Genomic DNA, 11,123 nt, shown 5'->3' on the forward strand with positions numbered 1-11,123 from the left:
CAATCTAATCATCACTAGATCCATACAATTTGAGCATTTTAAATGGTAGATGTGGTGGGAGGATAAAATAGTATGTTTTTTAACAATTCTAATATCTTTTAAATAATATAGAAAATAGTAGAACACATCAAAAATTACTTGATAAATCAAGTTAAGCTCTATGTTATTTGTATTTGTGATATGCAAAGTGGGAACATCGTATGAGTAATAATGTAAAAGTTATAGGCAATTTACTCACATTCACTATACTTGTCTAAACCTAGGACAGGGCCTGTATACAAACTTGGTTCCCAAAGAAAAGGGGATTTGCAATTATTGGATATTCGATCAGATTATAGTTTTAGGTGCCCAACTTTGTATATGATGTTTCATTAGAAGACCTTGAAGTGAAACTCCTTGGCTAACTATGAGAGATTGGCTATTCTTCTTGAAAAAATGCCTGTTTTTCAGCTAAAGCCAAGGGCGCCCACGACATGAAACTAGATAACCTCATCTTGCAACCACCCTCTCCTTGCTCGATTGTATTGTTTGTCTGAGATGATCCCTTTATCGTGAAGGTAATCCCATGTATCTCCTCTACTGTGGGTGACGATGGTAGCCAGTCTCTACTGGGGGAGGACCTCTACCCATAATAACATGCTACATCACAAGACAAACATTATAACACAACTCAAATAGAGAGAATACAAAGATAAGACATGAAGTTGCACTATACATACAAACTCAGCCTCCCATGATGCACGACCTCTAGATCCAAAGTGTGATGATCCATATCTCTTCATTTGTATTCGCCGTGCTTCTCTTTGTTGCTGGTTCACTACTCCTTCTAAGAGATCCTTCTTGGCTTTCTTCCACTTGCCCTTATGAGCAGTAGATGGCTTATAGTGTCCATTTTGACCGGCATCTATTCGTGCTTTCTCCTCCTTTGCATGTCTTCTTACTAGAGACCTCCTATTCTTAAGTATGACTTTGATTTTGTGTCGTGCCCATCTACTGTTAAACCTTTGGTCATGAGGATTAGGATACTTCTTGTGGACAGCTTTAATGCAATCATCCACTAAGCTCTCCCTTTGTTGCTTAAAATGTATAAAGCCGTCCTTATAGTGTGCAAAAACTACTTGGCGCAAGTAGTTTACCACCTCCTTCCCATGAGAGTCATCAACTATGCCACCCACATCTATGATATCATAATATGATATATCACCATGATGTGGTGGTGACTCTGAAGAACTATCCCCACCCCCAAAGCATTGCCATAGGAATCCTCTATCTCCTCTACCTCCACTCTCAAAGCTAGTGCAGCGTGAGGTAGGACCGCCACTATCTCCACAACTACCCTCCCTACGATGATGATCGCCACTCTCATGAGAGCCATGATAACTATGAGGTGTCATATCTCCTGAAGGTGGATATATAGGAGATGCTGTAGCACTAACTGGGGCTGATGGGTGAGGGGTGCATGTAAAGGTAGGTAAAGTGCCTAGCAAGGATAAAGTGCCTAGTAAGGGACTCTGTTGGTTTGTGGGGGTGGTGGGGATCTGATGGTAAAGGGGTGCCTGCTGCATACGCTGCCAACTACTCGGGGGTGGGAGTATAACCAAAGATGCCCTCTACCTCCCTAGAAAACCGTCGTTGTTGAGACTCGATAAGAGCCGCAATCTGTGGGTCTGTGGGACAAGAGGATGAGGACCCATGCCACATATTAAAAAAAATATTATGCAAGCTAGAGAAGCCTTATGCAACCATTATGTTTAAAGTACTATGCATAAGCTTAAAACACTATATGCATTATGTTTAAAGCACTATGCATTATGTAAGCTGTTACGCAAGCCTTGCATAAAGCATTATGCATTAGGCCTTATGCATAAAGCATGCATGAGGCCTTATGCATAAAGCTATGAATGAGGCCTTAAGCATAAAGCTATGCATGAGGCCTTATGCATAAATCACTATGCATAAGGCCTTAAACATGAGGCCTTAAGCATAAAACTATGCATAAGGCCTTAAACATGAGGCCTTAAGCATAAAACTATGCATGAGGCCTTATGAATAAAGTGTATGCATAAGGCTTATGCATAAAGCTATGCATGAGGCCTTATAAAAGTATGCATGAGGCCTTATGCATAAAGCTTATGTATGAGGCCTTATGCATAAAGCATTATGGATAAAGCATGCATGAGGCCTTATAAAAGTATGCATGAGGTCTTATGCATAAAGCTTATGTATGAGGCCTTATGCATAAAGCATTATGGATAAAGCATGCATGAGCATTATGCATAAAGCTTATGCATAAACCTACAAAATAAATCCCCAGCACACCCAAGGGTGCAATAATAATAGAGGAAAGATATGAAAGCACTTACCTCTTTTTTATGATGTTGAAAGAGAGGATTAGATGACCTATAAAACCAACAAAAGGGTGAGGAAAAGATTAGTAATGCATACCTACAAAAGCTTATGCAAGCTATACAAGGCCCTTGCAAGCCCTATGCCTTATCAAGCTATGCTAAAGCTTATGCATAAAGTTTTAAGAATAATGCTTTATGCATGAGGCCTCATGCATAATAAATCTTTAAGTATAATGCTTTATGCATGAGGCCTTAAGCATAAAACTATGCATGAGGCCTTATGTATAAAGCATGCACGAGGCCTTATGCATAAAGCTATGCATGAGGCTTATGCAGAAAGCATGCATGAGCATTATGCATAAAGCTTATGCGTAAACCTACAAAATAAATCCCCAGCACCCAAGGGTGTAATAATAATAGAGGAAAGAGAGAAAAGATAGAAAAGCACTTACCTCTTTTTCGTGATGTTGAAAGAGAGGATTAGAGGACCTACAACACCAACAAAAGGGTGAGGAAAAGATTAGTAATGCATACCTACAAAAGCTTATGCAAGCTATACCGCTATACAAGCCTTATGCAAACTACGCTGCTATGCAAGCCTTATGCAAGCTATGCTAAAGCTTATGCATAAAGCATACATGAGGCCTTATGCATAAAGCTTTTAGCATAATGCTTTATGCATGAGGCCTTATGCATAAGGCTTATGCATAAAGCTTATACATAAAGCATTCATGAGTCCTTATGCATAAATCTATGCATGAGGCCTTATGCATAAAGCTTTGCATGAGGTTTATGCATAAAGCATTATGCATAAATCAATATGCATAAAGCTTATGCGCAAACCTACAAAACAAATCCCCAGTACCCAAGGATGTAGTACCCAAGGATGCAATAATAATAGAGGAAAGATAGAAAAGCACTTACCACTTTTTCGTGATGTTGAAAGAGAGGTTTAGAGGACCTACAAAACCAACAAAAGGGTCAGGAAAGGATTAGTAATGCATACATACAAAAGCTTATGCAAGCTATGCCGCTATGCAAGCCTTATGCAAACTATGCCGCTATGCAAGCCTTATGCAAGCTATGCTAAAGCTTATGCTGCATCAAGCATGCCTGAGGCCTTATGCATAAAGATTTAGGCATAAAGCTATGCATGAGGCCTTATGCATAAAGCATTATGCATAAGGCTTATGCATAAAGCAATCATGAGGCCTTATGCATAAAGCCTATGCATAAAGTTGTGCATGAGGTCTGATTCATAAAGCTATGCATGAGGCTTATGCATAAAGCACTATGCAAGCCATGCAAGCCTAAACTAAACCATACCCCGGCACTATGCATAGAGCTTAATGCATGCATAGATTAAGCTCTATGCATGCATAGATTAAGCTCTTTTTGGTGAAGTTGAAAGAGAGGATTATAAGACCTACAAAATAAATCAAAAAGTTGAGAAAAGAATTAGTAATACAAAACCCTAAAAATGTGAATAGCATGGATACACAAGGAGGTTTAAGCCTTATGCATAAGGAGGTTTAAGTATAAGCGTCTTATGCATAAGAGGCTTATGTATTAGAGGCCTCTTATGCATAAGAGGTCTCTAATGCATTAGAGGCCTCTTATGCATTAGAGGCCTCTTATGCATAAGAGGCTTATGTATTAGAGGCCTCTTATGCAATATAAGAGGCTTATGTATTAGAGGCCTCTTATGCATAAGCCTCTTAGGCTTATGCATAAAACAAAAAGTTGAGAAAAGAATAAGTAATACAAAACCCTAACAATGTGAATAGCATGGATACACAAGGAGGTTTAAGCCCTATGCATAAGGAGGTTTAAGTATAAGCCTCTTATGCATAAGAGGCTTATGTATTTGAGGCCTCTTATGCATAAGCCTCTTATGTATTAGAGGCCTCTAATACATAAGAGGCTTATGTATTAGAGGCCTCTTATGCATAAGAGGCTTATGTATTAGAGGCCTCTTATGCATAAGCCTCTTAGGCTTATGCATAAGAAAGAGAGATAGAGAAGAGAATACCATTCAAAAAATTTAAACATAAGAAGATTATGCATGAGAGAGAGAGAAAGAGAGTGAAGAGAATACCAATCAAAAACTGTAATTCTAAACATACCATTCAAAAACCATGAATATAAGAAGAGGTGGGAGAGACAAGTGGGATATAGATTACCTTGTGAGGAATCGTCCTTTTGGGAGGATACTTGAGAGAAGACTTTATAAGGAGAGGACAAAGGGTGAGGTGTAGCCATCACTCATGAGGAAGAGAGGGTTGCAAAAACTTAGGGTTATGTACAGCAGAGGGAGCAGAGGGGAAGCGAGAATAACTGCGGCGTTGACGTGGGATTATTCAAAAAAAAAATTAGCGTGTTTATATCAGTATAGATGCGCTTATAAACGCACATATATCCGCACATATATCCATGCATATAGCCGCATAAGTAGCCGTGTAAACCCCGCGAGATCGCAAATTCATCCATGGCGCCTCTCTCACTTCCATCTCTCTCTAGTTTGCACAGCTATGTTGCGCGGCTATGTTCTTATTCTCTTGTAGTGAGTGATCAATATGTGTAAGCCCCTGGATAGGGACATTGTCATTTATTGTGCCAACATGAGTAGCATTTGGTAACCCAATATATCATGCTACGATGAAGCACATTCAAGTGCATTATGATTTTGTGAGGGAGAAGGTTCTAGCATCAGGTGATGTAGATCTAGTATATGTGAGCATAGAGGTTCAAGTTGGTTGACATCTTCATCACAAAGGCACTTGTGGCACAAAGAAGCTTCACAATTTTAGGAGCTTACTTGGAATGCAGTGTGGGGAGTTGAGCTCGAGAGGGAGAGTTGAGATATCAAGCAGCTAGTGCTATAGACATTGATGACTTGGTTTCTTCAAATAAAAACAAAATCTATGATTCATTGCATGAGCACATGTTTATGTAAGCCATCTTCCTACATTCAAATGTATATATGAAAGCAACGTTACTATATTTAAGAGTGGTTCTTATAAACCGCATGTACTAATGAAACACATCACCATTTGTTAATGAAATTCATTTGGAGAAAATGAATCACAACATGGAGGATCCACAGTTGGTGAAAATAAGCCACTTCATTATCCTTATCAAATCAATAATCTTGATAAGCAAATCATCCATGGCCTTGGTCTAGATGGGAGCCTTGAACATATACTTAAAGCAAGGGGGAAAAAATTACAACTGAAGTTGGATTTAATAAAAAAACTCAAAGTCCTCAAACTTTTCTTCTTTAGAGGGTGCAAATTCTAAACAATGTGAAGGGAACATTTCAATGCTAGTATGCGAGAAGGATGCCAATGGTATCTATGGATTTTACTACTTTAGAATAAATAGTGGTGAATTGAGAAGCTTCTAGATGCCAAGGTTGTAAAGTACATATTCACCCTTCCGCTGCTATATGATGGAAATCCTCATGACATGTTGAGGAAAGTTCCGGGAGGTGAGTGTTTCACCATTTGACAAGCTTGGTAGATAGATTCTACGAAAGAGGAATGGCGCTTGAAGTCATGGGGATAACCGGCCAATTACCAAATTAGGATCCACACTTTTATCTCTTTCTCTTTATTCCTTTAACTAGTATGTAATGCAAGAGATATAAGTGGGCTAAGAGATTGATATCGAGGTTATTAACATTTTTCTGCAACGTTAAATTTCGAAAATGTTGCTATTTTCACGTCGCATGTAGCATAGACAAGTGGCTCGTCAATTCTATGGCATTTAACGACATATTTTATAGTGCAAACTGACACACTTGATGATATTAAAAAATACTTTCTTAGGGCACATTGAGGGAATTTCGATCAGATCTCTATCCATCGACGAGTCTAGCATCGCCACTGAAAGTGAGCAAGCTCGTGTGGATCAAACAAAGTTTCAGATTGCAAAGCTGATGATGGCTATGGCGCCACGCTAGTAACTAAGATGGGATCAGCACCTGATGGCGACAATTGGGGGAAGATACACAGGAGAGGAGACTCCTCTCCATTTCTCCGTCCATGGCGTTACTACATTTGTTGGTAAGGTTGGATTAAGTGTAACTGGTCTGGTGGTCACAAAGGGGGCTCTAACAATTCAGGGAAGTTCAAGGCAGGGCAAACACCAGCAGCAAATGCTGGTGTTTGCCCTGCCAGTTACTGCTGGTGTTTGCCCTGCCTTGAACTTCCCTGAATTGTTAGAGCCCCCGTTGTGACTAACAAAGAACAAGATAAGTAGGATGATAAGCACCAGAGTTGCAGCTACGATCAACCTTACCAGCAAATGTAGAAACGCCGTTGAGGTGAACCTGGAGATAGTATGTGTTCGAGCCCAAGGCAAGGGCGCTGGTGGGTGAATGCCGTCGACGCTTCTCTCTACAATTGTGTGAAGGAGGCCACCATCATCGCCGGGGGCTGAAGGGCGTTGACCTTGCACGAGGCGGACCAAATCGGTGGAATCATCTTCGTTAGGCGACGGAGAGACGGCAGGAGGCGACGAAGAGCCGGCAGGGGGGACTTACCGTGTGTTGTCTGGACTCTGGGGCGCGTAGCAGCGCCAGCTTCTTGGAAGCGCCGGACTGCGCGAAGGCCATGAGCACTACACCGGAAACTGTTCCAGCGCTGTTGGTAGTGGACGCGGTTTGCCATGTACCAGAATCTGCAGGTGGCGTTGCGAGCTAGGGCTGCGCTCTTCCACTTCTGCAGACTAGCTAAGAAGGGCCGATCGCCGCCTTCATCTTTCCTAGGGCCTGCAAATCGTCCAATGATAGGGAATCTTTTGGCACACTAAGGTTTTTTTAAAAGAAAAAAAAAGAAAAGGTCAAACAAAATTACGTCACTGCTTTCTCAAGAAGCATAACTTATTGTTAATACATTGAGCCTTTTCTTTTCAAAAAATAAAAAGAAAAGGTCAAACAAAATTACGTCACTGCTTTTTCAAGAAACATAACTTATTGTTAATATATTTATCCTTTAATCGAGCTTTTCTTTTGAAGGGTTTTTCAAAATCAAGCTTCTCTATTGAAGGGTAAAATTTTATGTCCCCTTACCTGAAGGGTAAAATGCCTCAATAAGGGTTCCAAAGGCTTCAAATTTGAGGCTTGCTCAGATTCCTTTAGAAGGCCACTTGCTTACCATTTGATAGACCACCCCACCTTTGACCAACTGGGGTCACCTTAAAAATGACGAGCTTAGTAGAATTAATGCCCGCCTTTTCATATACATATATATATATATATATATTGACGACTACTCAAAATAAGAAGTGGTTGCATTTTACATCCAAAATATCCAAAAATGAGCATGATGCGTGTCAAAAAACAACCTTGACCCCACCCTTAGATGGATTCCTCTTGAGTCTCAAAGAGTTTCTGGAGAACATTTTCGTGACCCAAAATAAATAAAAATAAAAAAAATGGAAAAGTAAGAGATCTAGACCTATAGACAAAGGACGTGCTCACAAGAAATACATTACAAGATGTTATAATGAGGCTAGAAAGAGAGTTAGTAGGATCACAAGAAATCTCTTTCCAAGGATCCTTAACAAATACGGCTCTTTCAAAAGGCTAGAAAGGGGGTAGCAAGAGAACAAGAAGGTAGTTGGTGTGACTGAGGCTTCTCAACAAATACCGCTATTCTAAATGTCTCTCTAACACACACACACACACACACACACATGATTGCAGTCCATGATATGCAAAGTTTTTAGTGATAGGAAATAGGTTCGAATCGTGTTGTTCCATAACGTGTTGGTCCACACACACACATGCATAAGCATGTAGACATATGTGTATGAACCAAAGTTAGATATTCAATAATTAGAAATTTACATTTTGGAAGTTCTAATACATTTTAAGATGGAAAAAAAGAACTTTCAACTCCTTCATAATCATGACCAAAGATCGAGCCTAAAAGTTAGCGTTTTACGATGAGCAACGAGCTTAGAACTAATTGTAGAAGTCATCAAATTTTGAGTCACCATGAATGCAAAGTGCTTGCTTAACTAAGATAAACATTTGAGTCACCACGAATGCTAAGTAATTTCTTAACTAAGCTAAAGATTTAGTTTTCTTATACAAGATACTTATTTTCCAAACTATAACATTTATTGATTGGATGCAAGACAAATAAATATTGTGTATAGCTAAAAGAGTTTCATCACTACAACACATGGAGAAAATAGACACATTCAGAGCCACGCGAATTGAAAAGAATTTATTTATGGCAAAAAACTTCATGTGGCTATAGGTGCACGACTATACACATGGCTAGGGACGTGCGGTAATAGCCATGCACATAATTGCACATATAGATGTGCCAATGATAGTGTGTATAGTGACTGTCGGCAAAAAAAAATGGGGATAGAATGGGCGATGGATGTGTCTCCACATCCCTCCCCCTTTATATCCCCATTTTTTTAATCACATTTTGTAAACAAAAATTAATCACATTTTTTAAAGCACTTAATCACTTAAAACATACATTACATAAAATACACAAAAAATTTGCAATACAATGTCGTGGGCATTATAATAATACTATTATTTTACAAATTACATAAAGTTTATTATGTCCAAAAAAACAAAGATAGAGATGACTAAGAAAACTAATTAAATTAATTGATCATCTTCATTCTCCTTGCACATCTTCACCACATGCACCACCACCTTCATCACTGCTGCTTTGAGCATCGTCTTCCTATGTTAAATAATAAAACAATACAAAAACGTTAGCCACAAGAAAAAAAACATAAGAATTGAGACACTTGGGTGATAATTAAAATACAAGTTCAACTACCCACTAAGTTTCCCTCAGCTTGTTAGTGGATATCTGCATCGGGACCAATCCTTGTTGTTTGAGACACTCCCAAATCTTGGCTTTGTTGTGATTCTTGATTTACCTTTTCTCCCGAGCCATTGGGGTGCAACCTACTATCCTTTCCTACAACAAATTACAATGTGCATGAGCCATAAATTCACGAGGCCAAATGAACTAAACTTAGTGATGTATGGCAAATAAAAAAATCACAAATTGTGCAAGCCAAGTTACCTTTTCTCTCGAGTCATACTTTGTCACTTTGTACTTTTGTAGTTGACTTGCATGTGTCGCTTTTTGTTAAGGGTATTAAGTACCCACCCTAAGTTTGATCTTTGCCTTCTTCCACTCCTTAATTGTACAATTAGAGGGCATTTGTGAACCATGTTTCGCACACCTCCTTGCAAATCAATGGAGTCTTGCACATCTAGATCAAAACCAAGATCTGGTAACATACAAGTTGTGTTGAAGTACTGTAGCAACAGTCACAGAAGATACTACTGTATTACAGGTCGCATACAGAAATTGTCTGTTTGCAAGTTTCGGACTGTTGTAGGCAAACGTCTATGAGACAAACTCATTCAGATTGTGAGTGAGAAGCTGGACAAGAAGAACTTCCATACCTAGAAGTTTAGAATGACCAATTTCTTGTTGGGTAAACAATTTTGGGATTATGTCGAAGGAGTCTCCAAAGTTGTCTAAAGATAATGTTACTCCAACGGATATAAAGGAATTCAAGGATTGGAATCATAGTGCAAGGAAAGTCATGTACTGGCTTTCGATCAGTGTCATAGATAAAATAATAGGACACATACATGATGCCAACACTCCAGCAGTTGCATTGGTTAGACCTGGTGTAGATGTTTCAAACTAATAGAAGAACAAGGAAACTGCAGCTAAAACAAGACGTGCATACTGTGGAAAAGAAAAGCATGTATATCAATGAGTATGCTTTAGAAATCAAGGGCATTGTTGAATCCCTTGGGTCTATCAATGTATCGATGGAAGATGATGATTTTATGAGTGTCTTTTTGAATGGGCTTGGCAAATAGTAAAAGCCATTCAAGACCTCCATTGCAGTTAGAGAGAATGTTCCCAACTTTTGGGACTTGGTGTCTATGTTGATAATAGAAGAAAAGTCTCTAGGTGAGGACTCTTCTTCACAAATCAAGAACACATCAGAAATTGCCTTCTATTCTAGTTCAGGTAGAGGTCATGGCTGAGAACAATGTGGTGGTGGCCGATAAGGGAACAAGAATTCCGGACAATAATAATCCAATAATTCATACCTACAATCATACACAGGTGGAATAGGCCAGTCACAGAGGTAGAGGGAGACAAAGGGACCGAGGTGGTTTGCAAATAAATCAGAGTGCAAATAGCATAGAGTGCTATTATTATGGTAAACAAGAGCACATGGCAAAGGACTACTATAAAAAGCAGAATGACATTAAAAGTGAAAAGTTACAGCAAGGCAACTATGTATCATCTAGTAAACAGGGTGCTGATAACATAGGTGAGCAACCGTTTGTGATGCAGCACATGATCGGTTCCACAACAGAAGATGTGTCAGGATCTCAACATATATGGTATGTGGATTTTGGCACCTCTAACCACATGACCAGTCATGGTGAGTGGTTTAGAGACATGCAGAAAATGGAAAAACTAGGTTATGTAGAAACAAGTGATGATACCGGGCATCCCATTATGCATGTTGGTAAAGTGACATTATCTATGTAGGATAGAAAAATGAAGTACTTGGGAGACATACTTTATGTTCTAAATATATTACAAAGAGCCTAGGTTCTGTTGGATAGATGGTTGAGCAAGGTCTACAAGTGAGGTTTAATCCTCAAGGATGTTTTGTGGAAGACTTCAAAAATCAATGTCGCTTGGTTGTAAAAGGTAACAAAAATGGCAGGATGTTTACTTTGGA

The 11,123-nt window shown here is 39.2% G+C and overlaps 1 protein-coding gene across 1 annotated transcript; it reads right to left on the reverse strand.

The window, feature by feature from the left end:
* Positions 1-512: 512 nt before the first annotated feature.
* Positions 513-1,544, reverse strand: LOC147607631 (uncharacterized). Its single transcript, XM_086790729.1, has 2 exons — positions 720-1,544; positions 513-639 (listed from the first exon to the last, which is right to left on the reverse strand). Exons 1-2 carry the CDS (start codon positions 1,392-1,394, stop codon positions 577-579), a joined length of 738 nt encoding a protein of 245 aa, XP_086646855.1. The 5' UTR covers positions 1,395-1,544; the 3' UTR covers positions 513-576.
* Between the last annotated feature and the right edge of the window lie 9,579 nt (positions 1,545-11,123).

Source organism: Cibotium barometz, chromosome 55, assembly GCF_041138505.1.
Source record: "Cibotium barometz isolate CiBa-2024 chromosome 55, ASM4113850v1, whole genome shotgun sequence".
Lineage (NCBI taxonomy): Eukaryota > Viridiplantae > Streptophyta > Polypodiopsida > Cyatheales > Cibotiaceae > Cibotium > Cibotium barometz.

Bases quoted from the DNA above. Each gene is read 5' to 3' on its own strand.
- LOC147607631 (XM_086790729.1), bottom strand. From the start codon at position 1,394: ATGACACCTCATAGTTATCATGGCTCTCATGAGAGTGGCGATCATCAT. The intron at 640-719 runs GTATGTATAGTG...CTTGTGATGTAG, and splicing joins CATCATGGGAGGCTGAGTTT to CATGTTATTATGGGTAGAGG.